Source organism: Cynocephalus volans, chromosome 1 (assembly GCF_027409185.1).
Source record: "Cynocephalus volans isolate mCynVol1 chromosome 1, mCynVol1.pri, whole genome shotgun sequence".
Lineage (NCBI taxonomy): Eukaryota > Metazoa > Chordata > Mammalia > Dermoptera > Cynocephalidae > Cynocephalus > Cynocephalus volans.
The window spans coordinates 20,256,158-20,271,738 of record NC_084460.1 but is presented as its reverse complement, the minus strand read 5'-3'; the positions used below and the strand labels follow the sequence as shown (position 1 = coordinate 20,271,738).

The 15,581-nt window shown below is 36.9% G+C and overlaps 1 protein-coding gene across 1 annotated transcript in view; it reads right to left on the bottom strand.

Moving 5' to 3' along the window:
• The window catches only part of HAO1 (hydroxyacid oxidase 1), a 52,238-nt gene extending 36,882 nt beyond the window's left edge, over positions 1 to 15,356 (bottom strand). Inside the window, exons 1-2 of the mRNA XM_063078587.1 lie at positions 15,220 to 15,356; positions 9,544 to 9,695 (exon numbers count right to left, since the gene is read on the bottom strand). Of these exons, the coding sequence (XP_062934657.1) occupies positions 9,544 to 9,695; positions 15,220 to 15,356 (289 nt within the window). The remainder of the gene's footprint in view (positions 1 to 9,543; positions 9,696 to 15,219) is intronic.
• Positions 15,357 to 15,581: the final 225 nt, after the last annotated feature.

The following is a 15,581-nucleotide window of genomic DNA, read 5'->3' as shown; positions in this document are numbered from 1 at the left end:
TAATGATGAAATAGTTTCCAAATGTTTAATGTCAGATCCAACAATCTTACACAGAATAAAGATGTTTGTCATCAAGTAAAACTAAAGTTTATCATTCTCAGCTTGACTAGGAAAGGAATTATCACGCATTCAAGAACGATGCTTATCCACAGCTACCACCACCACCACCACAGCAGAGAAAAATATAAAATGTTAGTTATCAAAGGGAGCAAATGTTTAATATTTGGAACATTAATACATGTGGGACAAATCATATGCCCAGATTTGAGCAGAAAAATTAAGCAATGTGCTACTTTGGGTCTAAATGATTTCTTTGAAAATAGCTCCCTTTTATGGGAAAGGAGAGTTGAGTTTCCAAAATTGTGGTTTTAAAGGAAAGGGGGGAAGGAGGAGAAAGAAAATGGGTAATATATTCAAAAGACCTAAAGTATTTTTTTTTTAGATGCATTTGATTAAAAAGCTCCTGTAAAACTTAGTCACCAAAACAGCTGTGCTGAAAATAATTTTGTTGAGAAAATGCATTTTGTCATCTGCACAGGAAGTCATTATATAATGGGGAAAATATGCAGTGACAACGTACCAAGCAGTTGTGCGGTTCTACACTCAGGGTCTGACATGCTGAAGTGTTTGCATAACTGTGCACCATAAAGTCCATTGCATATGTCCGCCTTTCTTCACTCAAGAACTATCATTATATCATTATACAGGTTTGTTAAAGACACAATGAACATTGTTGTATGGATGTCTAAAATTACAACTGAGATTACCCAGAAAAATTAAGTTTTGAAGTCAGTGGTCTAAGAGAACAAAACTTCCACTAAAATTATGCTCAAAATACTTAGAAGGGGTCAAACAAATCTTAATTTATGATTTAGAGAACTTAACCAACTTAAACACTGCCAAGAAAGGCCAGGAAATCAGACAATTTTTCCAGTGCTTTCATGACAGTCCATTGTCTGAATCTGGAGCAGTATAATCTTGAGTGATCACACTGCCATTATACCTCTAGACCTCTTTTTTACTATATGGAAATGTTTGCAAGGAACAATTAGTCCCAGAGACATCTTGTCCTTCTCTTCCTTGCTTCCTCTTTATCTCTGGGAAAGAACTCTGCAATAGACTAAAACATTAGCTCTACTGTAATATTCCTGGGTTATTATTCTGTTATTTTATTGAGTTTTCAGGCCGTGGCATAAATGGCAGATTGCTTGGAGACCACACCGCAGTGAGATGGTTTTTAATGTCAAGTTTGTACACAACAACTTCAATCAACTTCCCACAGTTTAACAACCTCAGTGTTGGAATACACAATGCCAGTCTTTGACTTCTCACTGTCACATTTTGATGTTATCAGGCATACTAATAATTCAGAGGAAAAATCAATCTCATGCTCTCAAGAAAACTACTCAATAGCTTTAATTTTGGTACAATAATCCTAGAAATTCTACCATTTGATGCTGGTCTTTAAAATAGCTAGATCCTAATTTTGTAATAGTTGTCTTAGATTAATGAAGTTTGTCTCATTGCAAAGTGATTTCAACACTCAATCCACCATTTTTATGAAACACATTTTATAAATACATAATACAGTATGTATGTATATAGATAAAGGAGGCCCATAATCTTTTACTATGTGCATATGTGTATGTGCATGTATATGTGATGTGTGTGAGTGTGTGTGCATGTGTGTGCGTACACAGGAAGAGCATGCCACTGGCTTTTGATTGTTGGAAAAGCAGGTCCGAAACATAAAGTTGAGCTGAAATTGGCTAAACTAAAGCTACAAAAAGTGTGAACTGTTTTTTTTTTTTTTCTACAGTGACACAATGTTTAGCTAATATAACCTGAACAAAGCTTTACTGAATTCTTTCTTCTTTGTTCCTCCCTACTTTTGTTTCTTACTAAAAGTGGATAAAATAATGGGCAAAGACAAATAACGAGGTCAGACATTAGAGTGACACAGATCTAGGTTTGAACCTTATTCCACCAGTGACTGGCACTAGACCTTGGTCGAGAGCTTTCTTCTCCTCCACTGTCAAATGAGAATGATAATGACTTTGCAGATCTATTGTGAGGAATGACCAAAAGTATGTAAAGTCTAAACATCACACCTGGTGAATAAAAGGCACTCCACTTCAGAAAGAGTAGAAGTTTCCTTTAAAGCAAGTTCAGTGATTTGCTGGGATTATATAAAATTGAGAATAATGGGGATAATTTCTTAGTAGGTGTGCTGAAATGTATATCTACCCTGTTACCTAGTACAATACATAAATATTTAAATCAACAAAGCTTTCAAAAATACATCATTTGGGTTTGGAGCAAAGGAAATGATGTTTCCTGTTGAATGTTCTTTCATTCAACGTTAAGGTTGATCACTTAATCTCAGAAAATCCAGAATATTCAACAACTAAAGCTCTCACCTATACCCTAACTCAGTTCTTTGGGGTCTGTATGGCTCTTTGTGTTCCTCTGCAATCTGTTCCACCTGCATCTTAATAGGTGGTCAAGTCCTAGCTGAATCCCAAAACTTTGGAATGTTCTGGCTTTTTAGGCTCAAAAAGAAAGTGTTTAGATTTAATGGTTTTATGGCCCATTGAATCCTGTGTGGTATCCTCTAATTGCATCCAGGGGCAGAAATTTCTTTTAAAACTTTTTTTTTTTTTTGACAGTTTAATAAGAATTTGCTAATATGCTGAGCATTCCTGGAACGCATTAGGTGGGTTTTAATTTTGTTCTATCTGAGGTCCCAGCACTCCCTCATGTGGCACTTTTCAACATAACAAGTCTGAAGCAAAAGCATTTAATTTCTTTTTTCTCTTTCTTTTGATTTCCCATGTTTAAAAGAAGAAAAGAGACAGAGCGCACATGCTCACGTAGCCCATGGAAGATGAAGTAAAATTTTACTATAGTCACTGTGCATAAAACCAGAGAGATTTCCATGATAATGTTCTTAAAGCATCAAATAGCACAGCAAGCATTTTACTGATTGCTCTTTTGAGAAGTCAGTGAAGTTCTACTTATCTTGCAAGATTGAAATTCAAACTAATGATACCACCTATTTTATATGCTGCTAGCATTTATGTTTACTATTGCTATTTCCCTCAATATGTTAAATATTTGTAGAAACGATTCTGTATTCTTCCCTGAAGAGTAGAAAAGCAAAACCTTAAAACTCAAAACAGAAAAGGGTTTACTAGGGTTTCAAATGGTTGTGCCTTAATAAGTAGAGACATTTACAAGACTGCTTAAATATTATAACAATTGCCAATCATTAAAATATTGATTAAATAATCTACTGCAGCAAATCTTTTATTCATAACACATGCATGACAAACTACCCTCCACTCAGTGTTTTCCAATTATTTTCCTTTCATTTTTAAAGAGTTTTAGAAATTTTAATTTTCGTTGGCTTATAATTCAAGACCTTTAATTTATGCTCCCAAATTTGGTGCAAGGCTCATATTTCCTAATGAGTTTTATATTCTGTGACTTAGCCCATCTTCTCAAAGTTAAAAGGATAAAAATATAAAAGCATACAAAGTCTGCAGCATACGGCTTGCCTTAGGGTTTTTGCTGTAGTTAATGACATTTGGAAATATCAGCAACTGGCCAGGATATTATAGACAGCATTGTTTAAGTAATTAATGACCTTGAGCTCTGTATTTAATCTCTTCAGGACTCAGTATCCATATTTGTAGGGATTAGAGAAAGATCCTTAAGGCTTTGTTTTACACATTTTAAGATGGTGGTAGGAAATAAATAAATAACAAAGTCAAATTGCCTGGCACTTGTTAGTTGCTCATATCATTTTTCACAAGACTTTGAGGTATCATTTTTGAATTTCTGTAGTATTTATTAAATGTCTATTTGTGTTTTCTGTGAAATTCAGAGGTAATTACATATCTGCTTCTTCTTAAGTATCCCAGGAATGCAGTATGAGAAATGAAAATCAAATTCACATAAATGCTCACTCTCCCATCTAAACTCTAGGGCTGAAATAAAATGTAGAGGTGAAATTTCTGAAATGTAAGGAAGAGCAGCTCTGTACTTTGAATTGTCTCTCTTTTCATATTTAATAGCATTTTCAATAGGGACAAAACCATTTATATACTGAAAAAAAATGGTAAATATCAGCCATTCATGTTGGGAGTTTTCTGGTTTTGTTTTTGGAGTTTGCTCATTGTGGAGCTTTCTTCTTTATTTTTGTCTTAGCAGTAAAATTCTTTAAAGAACTCTCCTTTTGCTCTCCAACATGCACACTTAGTGTCATACCTAAGTTCCCTAAGGTCCCTCAGAATGACCCCAGCCTCTTTGGGACGTGGTATGCAAACCACTAGTCTTGCTTAAGCAGCTCACTTTATCAGTGAGGAAATGTAACCCTAGAGAGTGAAAAAGGCCTGCCACAAGAAGCAAAACTAGTTAGTGGTGAATTTCCACATAAATCAGATGTCCCAGCTGGACAGCCCAGGGGACAGTTGTAGCCCACAAAAGTATTTGTTTTGGCCCACACACTGTTGCCCCAACAGGGTTTTAAGGAATTTTGATTTATTTGCCAACATTTAAAAACCAGGAGATTGCACATAAAAATCAAGATTTCTGGCTTCTCTTAAAATTTTTGAAGATTTGGTAACCCCATGTACTCACTCCCTTGGGTCAGCTAGAACTAAGACACGGCTGCCCCTTTTGACAAAGCCTGCAATCTCAGCCTGCTGTAGTCTGCCATGGAACTCGCACTGTTGTTTTCTTAACTTCATCCCTCTTTGAACATTTACATTACAAGCTGGCCCTTAAAAGCATTTTTTGAGATTCCTGCAAAAAGCTTAAATCAAAGATACTTTTAGAAAAGAAAAAAAGAGCAATATTCATTCCCTGAGGTATAAACAGATAGTTCTTTTCTGAAAGTGATTTTTTTATGTGTTAAAGAGAAAGAGTTTGAGAACTTTGGGCTCTAAGAGGCTCCATTTCTACAAGATTTTCTAGCATTTGAATAAATTCTCACAAGAACCCTTTAAGGTTAAAGCTCTCACTAATCCAGGATTGCCAGATTTAGTAAGCATAGAGGACACCAATTTATAGATGATTACCTGTTCATCTGAAATGCAAATATAACTGGCCCCTGTATTTTATTTGGATTCCCTATATTCATTGCCATATTGAAAATGAAAAATGTGTAGCCCTGTTGGTCTCTCTATAACTATGCAGCAGTGTAGAAGAGTAGAGTTCTGTCCTTGGGCACAGTTCATACAGCAGATGTGCCCCATAGTGGGCCGAAGGGTCCTTGAAGTCGGGCTCTGGAGAACCAACTGGGAAAGTGAGCCTATGGTGCTGTGGCAACTTCCAGAACTTTCTGGAGGCTCATTCTAATTACTCAGGCCAGACCATTCCTTGTGGACTCGAATGGCCCTCACTTATTCTCACTGACCATGCCGATGTGGACACTTTCTCTAGAGAGATTGCTAACTAACCCCTGTCCTATGAACTTGGCACCATCTTCTCTTTCTCTCTAGGGGTTAAGTTTCAGGAAACAGGAAACCTTAGGAGCCCAATTATTAGGAGCGTGACCCCCAAAAAATCCTCCACAACCACTTCTATATATTACACAACATTCTCAAGGATCAGACTTACCTAAGAGGATGTCCATATTCTTTCTGGGAATGATAGAACAAATCAAATAATAACTTTATATTTTCTGAGCTTCCAGAAGGGAAAGTAATCTCTACCAAATATGTATGTTCTTACATGCTTACTTAAATTTGCCTGGGACTACCAACAGCCTTTAGTTAGCTATTATCTTTGTTTGCTTTCCTCCAGAAGCCAACAATGATGCAAAGATGTGTACTCAAGTCATTTTATTTGGAAATGATCCCAAGATGAGTGGAAGGAGTGGGAAAGTGAGAGGGACAGGAAGACAGCCCATAAAGGAGGGCATGTTGATGGGCAGGTAGTCTATGTGGGAAACTGAGGCTCAATCCCTCTGGGGAACATTGGGTGACAGTATTAGAAAACGTTTCAGCTACCCTGATCAAAGAGAGCTGGGGTATTTATCTACTAACTGCTGTATATCATTGACTAAGGAACCCCTCCCACTCACCCACTCCCAACCCACCCATCCATGGGCTCCTGTTGTCAGAGAAAATGTCAGGCAGATAGTTGCATGTTCTAACAGAAATGGCAAGTAACAAGGGAATTTATCCAGGGCACCCACCCACAGCACCTGCTCCAAGCACTCATCCTTTCTATCTAGTCCCCCACAACCAAAACATACCAACCAAGGAATATTCTTTCTTATAAGCTGATGACCGTAAACTTTCAGAATAAAGCTTAATATAAATAAACCAGCAACCCATAGATGGTCATTGGAACATAGATGAAAATCTTAAGAATGCTGAAATCCTTGAGGGAGTTTCCTAGTACAAATCTGGAGTAAAAAACTGTGATGTCACTGCCCTGGCAGGAACCTGACTGAGAATCTTAGATTCCTGGGAGCAGCACGTGTAACTTTCATTGCCATCTCCAATTCCACTGTGAACTCAGCGTCACTACACCTTTTTCCTTCTGCCAGTTCCACCTTACCCAAAGGTCTATTATATACGAGGGTACTTCAAAAAGTCTGTGGCAAGATTCGTATTCTTTTAATTCTAATTTTGCACGAACTTTTTGAAGCACCCTGGTACTTCACTCTCCTGGGGGCCTGCTTTGTATTCATCTAATAGTACAAGTTAATTACATCTCCTCATGATACTTCATAGGATATTCTGGAAATGGAGGCACTACAAGGTGGTTCAGAACATGGGTTCTAGTGACAGACTGGCTGTATCTAAATTACCATCTCTGTCATTTATGATTTGTGTAACCTGTGGCAAGTTACTCATTTGGTAGTTGCCTTAGTTTCTCATATGCAAAATGGACTTAGTAATATTACCTACTTCTCTGGGCTGCTCTCAGGATTCGATATACTTAGAATAGTGCCTGGAACATGGTAATTGCTTCCTAAATGTTTGTTGGATAAATCTAAAGGGATAAGACTCTAATATCTCCTCATGGTTAGGGTTGGGGGGAATAATATCGGATAAAATAGCCCAGCCTGGGCTATCACATTACAGTTTCTAAGAAAACTGTTTTCTCTTCTTTCTTCCAAGCCCATCCACAGCCAAGAATTAGGAGCACTGGGCTTTGGAACCATCAAAAGAGTATTGGAGTAAATCCCATCATTTACTGGCCATGAAAACCTGCTTTCTATGCAACTCTAGCTATTTGTCCACAAAATGGGGATAGTGATACCTGTCCAATATCAAACAAAGTAATACATGTAAGAAATAATTTACTAGCTTCTGGGAGTCTTTCCAGGTGAGCTTTGCTTACTGGCTTCTCTGCTTCCTTCCCTTCATGTACATTCTCTTCATAGTCCCATCTCCACCTTTCTCTTCTCTTTTAAACATATTTTTTATTGTTTCCTTCTTACAAAATAACTCAGAGGATAGTTTATAAGTCTGGACCAAAAATCAGAAGAGTATAAAGTGAGGAGTAATCTCACCACTCATAAATACACATCTGTAAACTGTGGTCAACATCCTGGTCCTTAAAGCCAAGTCTGTTTTAGGAACTAACTATTGTTTGCAACTGCTTTTCAAAAACATTAAATTGCAACATATTTCTATGTGATTACACTGTTTCAATAATATAATTTTTAAAATTTTTTTCTTATTTTGAGTGAACCATATTTTTTGCAACCTGTCCCCTATTATGGACATTTGGATGTTTTTTGTTTGTTTGTTTTTTCCGACTTTCTCCTATTAAAAATAACAAAGGATGAAAATTCTTGCAGAAATATCTTTCTTCAAAATCATATTTATTCCCTTGGAATTCCTAGAAGAGAATTTGCAGCATCAGGGGATTTTACATTTTTAGAGCTTTTATACACGATGCCAAATTATTTTCTAGAAAGATTGCTCCACTTTACACACTTCCCATCAGTGTTTGAAAGTGTACATTTTCTCCGAACCTCATCATACTGCATAATCTTAAAACAATAATTTGATATCCTGAAAATGAAATATATGGTTATAATTTGCATTTATTTGATTATTAGTGAAATTGAATATTTTCATATGTTTATTGGCCATTTTTCTGTCTTCATTTGTGAATTTCTTATTTATAACTTTTGTTCACTTACATCCTTTTGTTCCTTTGGGGTAATATGTAATTTTCTTATTCAAGTATAAGTGCTCTTTACATAGAAAGAGCATTAACCCTTTACAGTCTCTTTTTTATTTTCATTTTTTTTCAGTTTGCCATTTGCTTTCCATTCTTACACAAATTTGAAAGCACTGACATTCAGTTTTTTATGTTAATTTGTTTTCTGTTATTTTAGTGATTTTTGTCTCTGGCATCATGCTTGGAACAGCCTTTCTTATCCCAACTTTAAATAAACATATACCCATTTAGTATTTCCTTTTTTTTTTTTTTTTTTTTTTTTCCTTCTCCTTGCTTATGCTTCAGAATTACTGTAAAGAAATGGCTGGGGCCCCAAAGCCACTTATCTGTGTGTGGTCTTAGAATTAAAGGAGCAGCCAGCCTCTTACCTAAGTCTGTCCAGCACGACTTCATCATGCCACTCTGATATCCTTGGAAAAATTTAGTGACAGGCATTTCAAGGAGGCAGGTGAATCCATAAGATCCTTAATTCTTAGAACTAAAATGCCTTAAAGTTGTATTTAGTTCTTGCTCTTTTGGCCTGCATTGCCTGCCTTGCTTAGTATCAAGAGATATCAAGTAGAATTCATTGCCAACTTTATACGAGTTTCTGAAACAGAATTTTGGGAGATTTATCACTATGCATAACCTTTCAAATACTATAGGTGCTAGGGGACTGGGAAGTTAATAAGTTAGTGCTAATAAGAGATTTCTTAACATCATATTTGATTTTCTCATCAGTCTTTTCTAAGGCAGTTGGAAATGCTCTCTTCAGAATGTAACCCATCCATTAAAAAGAGTCATGATCTTAAACCATAGCAGAAAACACAACCAACCAAGTTACTGCGTTCAAACTTTCACTGTGAGAATCACTTTGGTTCAGGGGAAAGAGAAGAGCTTTGAGATAATGTAGCCATAAGTTTGAATCCCACCTCTGCTACCACCTAGCTCTGATCTTGGGAGAATCCATTTCTCAGACCTTCATTTTCTGAGATGTTGATATTAATCTCCTGATATAACCACAGGTAATACTTACAAGCTGCTACTCTGTGCCAGGCATTTATATGTGTGAACTAGTTCAATCATCACAGCAACCCAATGAGGTCAGTACCATTTTTATCCCCACTTATGGCTGAGGAAACCAAGGCACAGAGTCTCTTGAGTCACACAGCTAGAAAGTAAAGGAGCAGGACATGCAAGAACACTGCATTTTGATGGCAGAGTCAATGAGCTTAATTTCTCTGGAGGGTAAAAACATCCGGGGAAGTTTTTGCTGATGCATACAGAGAAGGAATTTGCGACATGTTGGGTTGTCCCCTCCTGTCCCTGTGATAAGGACCTTTTTCCTACCTCTCACAGTTGCAAGCTCCCCATCCACATGAGCCATGCATTGCATAGCAGTGGCCCCAACGCATATCGGCATGCTGACCCTCTGTCCTAAAACAGAAGTCGACAGGTCTATTTCAGCAACATTCCGGAGTATTCGTGGATACAGCTTCCATCTAGAATTAAAAAGCAAAAAAATTAGAATTTCAAAAGCATAACCAAATCTCTGACATGTTTTATTTAAAAAGAGAAAATTCTCTTGGATTATTTTCTATCAAGCGAATTAATTTACAAAGTTAAAGAGAAAGAGGCAATATTAATGTTTCTTAGGATGGAAAGTTAACAATAAGAAGATAATAAATTTTCCAAGCAATTTTTTTATTAAAATATAATTAACATATAGCAGAATTCACCCATTTCAGTGTACAGCTTTGCAAATTTTGACAAATGTGTACAGTGGTGTAGCAACCAAGATAATCATGATCTAGAATGGTTCAACCATTCCAAAAATTTATTTATTTCCTTTTGAAGTGAAACTCTCTTTCTCACCTCAATCCCCTGACAAGCACTGATCTGCTTTTTCATCCCTGTGCTTTTCAGAATATCATATAAATGGAACCATAAAAACATGTAACCTTTTGAGTGTGGCTTCTTTCACTTAGCAAAATGCATTTGGGATTCATCCATGTTGTTGCGTGTACCAATAGTTTGTTCCTTTTGGTTGATGCATAGTATTCCGTTGTACGGGGTACCACCATTTGTTTATTCATTCCCAAATTAAGGGATATTTGAAGTGATTCCAGTTTGGAGCAATTATAAATAAAGTCACTACAAACATTTACTTACAGGTTTTTGTGTGAACATGGTTTTAATTTCACTTCCTCAAAGCCACGTTGAAGATGGTATGCAAAGGCATAGAGATTAGATTAAAGAAGATTTGCTATGTCTACTTTGCCTTTTTATACAATGGATGGGAGCTTTAGGCAATTACTTTTAACATCATAAAATGGTTATAATTATAATCAAAATCTTGAGCTGAATGCTGTATCCACTGAAATGTGATGATTAAGAAAATATATATTTTTAGTTTAATTGAACAGTTTCCTCAAGAATGTTATTTGACAAAATTTGGGGCTTAAAGAGTTTTTGAATTCTAGGAATTATTTTAAATGACTTTTTCTGTGACTTCTGTATTGGAATGAAAATAACCAGTAAACCAACAAAAATTCACTAGCCAAATTTACAGGAGAACTCATTCACTTTCCTCCCAGCAAAATTTATATCTCCTATTTGTTTGGGTTTATTATTCTTTGTATTAGTACCTGATTAGTTCTGAAGAAGTCCTATTTCTACTGCAAATTAGTATAATAAACATGTTGTATGGACATACATGTATCTAACCAGCACACAACTTTCACTACCTAGATTTAACTCTGCTTCCAGAGAGATAAAGATTTTTTCAGTAAATAGAGTGAAGTATGATTTAGTAATGGGGTAACCAAAATAAATAAATAAATAAATTAAGTCCTTAATTGAAGCATACTTCCTTTCGTGGAAGAAGAAATTCTGCCTTCATGTTGCTTTGTAGAATAACGAAGGGTCTGTAATCTAACCCTTCCTCACATAATGAAGTAAAAATATCCAGTCCCTGAAAAGCTTAATAAAGAAGTTTTACTGTGCGATCTCTAAAGCTGTCCCTTTGAACATCATAATTGTCATTATTTTATGTCACACCACATGCCCTTTTCCTGGAAGTCTTTTCTTCTCTACTGACCCTCACAGCATGACTCTTTGATCTCCATTTTTTAAGGAGGAGAGGCAGACGCCTTGAAGAGAGTTTTTATTACCAATCTTCTCTAAGTGTGTTATTAGAATGAGAGAAAATGGTTTTAATAGCAGCCAATGCCATGCCAGCCTTGGAAGCCTTGTTTCTCCAGCTCTCAGTAATATTTACTGAGAGCTGGAGAAACAATGAAAGCTTTTATGACGAAAATTCACAAAGCTGAAAGGCAGCAGCGTGTGTGTGTGTGTGTGTGTGTGTGTGTGTGTGTGTGTGTGTGTGTGTGTGTGTCAAAAACGACATTTTTAAATGTCAGCTTCCCATTTATAAAGCAAGGCTCACTCCTTCTCTGTCCAGACAGTAGCTTTACACTTGTCCACTTGGTGGCGCAGTCACTTTAATAACGCTGCTCCTGCTTCTCCTTTAATACTATTTTCTGTTCCGGGGATATTACAGAGACTCATCAAACCATGCACAAAATGCAATTCGTACACCAGATTAGATAAATTCAATGCAATGAGAGAATGTACGTTCTTTAAAGCGTCTTCCACGTTTCCGTATTCTCCAAATAGCAATTAAAATAACTCGTAGGGTAATTCTATCATCTTTCGAAGCCTCACTAGGCTCCATCCCAAATTTAAGTAGCTTTCCCACAATCATACATAAGTTAGTACCACACTCGAGCCTTGGACTGTGCTCTCATGGGGCCTCCACTTTGGAAAAAGTATTTGAAGATTGACAAAACAGTGGAACCAACTGAATAATAAATCACTTTTAAAGGACAGAAAATAAGATGCTTGAGTAAAGGAAGTACAGTAAAGGTGGGAATCCTTTAACAGGACTTTTGGCCGACGCTTTACATCTGACATAGGCCTCTGATTTAACTTATCGAAGAACTAGGTAATATATACAATCCCCAACATGTGGCTGCTCTGTTGAAAGAAGACACTTGTCATCCCGCTTTAAACCCATATGCTATTGCTAAATCACAGCAACTGAACACAGTGAATTAATGTTTTGTAAGTTCTACAATACTATCATACTGCCTTCCAACTTCTAACATTAATTTTTTACTCTAAACATTTAAACATATGATACAAAGAGAACATATAAGAACACTAAAAATGCCACTGGTGAGTTTATATTGCTTCTCAATATTATTACATCAAGAGAATGGTATCACTTCTACCCATCTGTTATTTAAAAGAAAACTACACAATTTTCAGTGTCAATAGATGATGAAAATAGGAGAGCTTCCTTTTCTGAAATCACAGGGCTTCTAAATGCCCAGATTACAGAATTATTTGCCATCAAAAATAATTTCAGATAAAAAGCCACGAATACGTGCAGACCATGGTTGAGAAGGCTACTCTGAGTTAATGTGTGAGAGAAACAAAGTACTGTTCTTTTTCAAATTAACCCCAGTCAGGTCAGGCCACACGAAATGCAGCCTGCAGACATTTGCCCTGTTCTTGTCATTTTTGCAGTAGAAAATTTCATTCTTCTGGGTGGTTCCTTTTATTTGTCCTTTTGTCATGCACCGCCCCCCCCCCCCTTTGGCCACATTAATATTAGAGTCTCAAGCCTTTCCCAGAAATGTCTCCAAGCAACTGCTGGTTCATGTGAGTGGTCCTGTCCCCAGAACTCCAAAATGTGATTATCAGAGCTGAGTAGAGAGAGATAAAAGCTGTCACTGTGAATGACCTTTTGTTGTACTTGTGGGAAGGGGAGGTGCAGAAATTTCATAAACATCTCTGAAATACCCTGTCCTGGGTCACAACAGGTTATCTGAAGTGTGGTTGTTTTGCAGTCTTTTTTTAAAAAGAATGAGAAATTTCAGGTTGATTTCCTTTATGCCATCAACACAAAGCCATGACAACCCTGGCAGAAAGCCACATGATAAGCTACATAACACAGGGTGAGGAAGCAAGAATGACCCAGCAAGTTACACAGCAAAAGAGGAATTGAGGTGTTAGACAGTAACAGCCCTTAGCATTTGTTGTATTATCAAGTAGTGGTAATAACATAGCATCAGCTGTCCTCCAAAGACAGTTGATTAATACCCTTTTTTCCTTTAAGTCTGAACAAAAGAAAATAACTGAGATTCATTTAGAAGTTGGCTTTGCAACCTCACTTGCATTATTTATCTGTCCCTAAGTTACTCGGTCATCACTTGAGCACCATGTAACTCACACAAGCCGTGAGGCACATTTAGAGTTCACAACTTTGGAAGTCACCAAGCCTTCCATGCCTCTCAAAGTTTCTAGGGTTGTAGAGGTACTCTGCCTGCTTTGCTGCACCCCTTTGCTCCCTCTCTGAGGCCTCCACTGGGCAAAATGTTTTGGGTCCATTTTGCATCGATCAACCCATCAGCATCATGGAGGTCAATGTGCGTCCATTGGAATGCAAGCTCCCATGGACAGGAACTTGGCTCATGGCTCTGTCCTCAGCATGTAACACAGAGTCTAGCCTATGGAGACTCCTAATAAGCCTGAGTTAGTTAGTTAGCATGGGGTGGGGTGAGTTAAGTGTTGAGGTCAGCTATGTATAAATGGAATAGGTGTTCACCTGGGCATTGTGACCTGAGCAGTGCTGACATGCCAACCTTGTAAGTCTGCCAAGGGTCTGAAATTCCATCGGTTATGATGACCTACTTGGGTTTAAGGTGTTGTTTCCAGAAAGCCACTTGTAGGCAAGCCACATTACCTGGTGAATAGAGTTGATAAAGACCCAAGAAGGGACATTTTCCAAGAGCAAAAACTTTTGAACAGTCCCAAAATATTAAATAATGACTGGAAAAGTTCACGCAGAATTTTGAGCCCCTCCACGCTTAGCTAACTTCCTCTTCCCATGACCTCTCCAGCATATGTTGAGCTCATCTGGGCTCAGAAGCCCCACTCTTCAACCCATCACCATTCTCAAGCTTCTACACTGATTTATGAGTCAGTCGGTGCTGCCTGCCAGGGACCACCTTGGTTAGAATGATTTCATTTCTCCTCATTTATATCTAGAAAAGTGATGTTAAGTGATTTTGATCTGGACTAAGGAAAAATTCAGAAAGGAAGGCAGATGCTCTCCCCCTGGATATTTTTGCCTCTTTTTCTTTAATTTATCACCATCAAGGGGTACCCATAATATTCTTTGGCTTTACTAAGGATTATAATATAAGATGGATGAGAATAAAAAAGGGTAACACTAAAGCCTCTCCTCCCCTACTCCAGCAAATAAACCACTTGTGTAACTGCTAAGGGAAAAACACCCTTTTAAAACTATTTTATTTCTTGTTTTTATTATAAAAAGAAAACATAAACTATGACACCCACCATCTTGGGCTCTGAAATACAAAAGTCAAGGGAAAAGTAATTTGAGATATGAAACGAAGCACTTTGGAGGAGAGATGAAACAGCAAAGCTGAAAGATTAATGCTACATAGACAAATTGAAATCTAAAGTAAAAGTTAGACAAAAATCAAAATGAATGATAACACAGAAGATGAGCAGGATGGGGACATTTGAGACAACAATCTGATCTGGTTCAATCAGATAAGACGGCTATCTTGCATTTCATGCTGTTTCCTATGCCATGAATATAAGAACCTACTGCTGTACCAAAGAAAAATGACATGGAGTTATCAGAATTTATCACTATTTTTATGTGTAGTTTAATTATCATCATACTTCCAAGTGAGAAAATGTAGTGTTAGCTTTTGCAGTCCATTGTTCAACATTCCCAAGCTCGGAATATTTTAAAATAATTTAAAAGCCCAAGATTTTTTACAGCTCTAAGAATTTTTTCCTCTCTACTAAGCACAAATCTAGACAAATAATTCCACACCATCAACATAAAACAAGGAAATCTTATTTTAGTACAATGTCTTTGTATCATTCTAAAACACAATTTAAAAAAAATAATTTCCTTACCTGGAAAATGCCGCAATATTATCAGCCAAGGTTTCCTGATCGTTTGCCCCAGACCTATAATAGTCATATACAGACTTTTGAAGTATTGATTTAGCATGCTGTTCATAATCATTGATGCAAACTAGGCGGGTGAACATTTTGATGGGTTATTGCAACTGCAGGTGCTGGTTTTTGTTTTTATTATTTTTTCATGCATTGCCTTCCTCACCGTGTTCCGTTATTTGTCAATTATTAATAGACTTTTGCCAAAGTTCATATTTAGTTCTCTGTTGTTTACATTAAGTGAGCAAACATTTTATGCTTAGACATTGAGATATTATTTGCAGGCTGTCTGCCAGAGCACATCTAAGCCACTAGAAGTG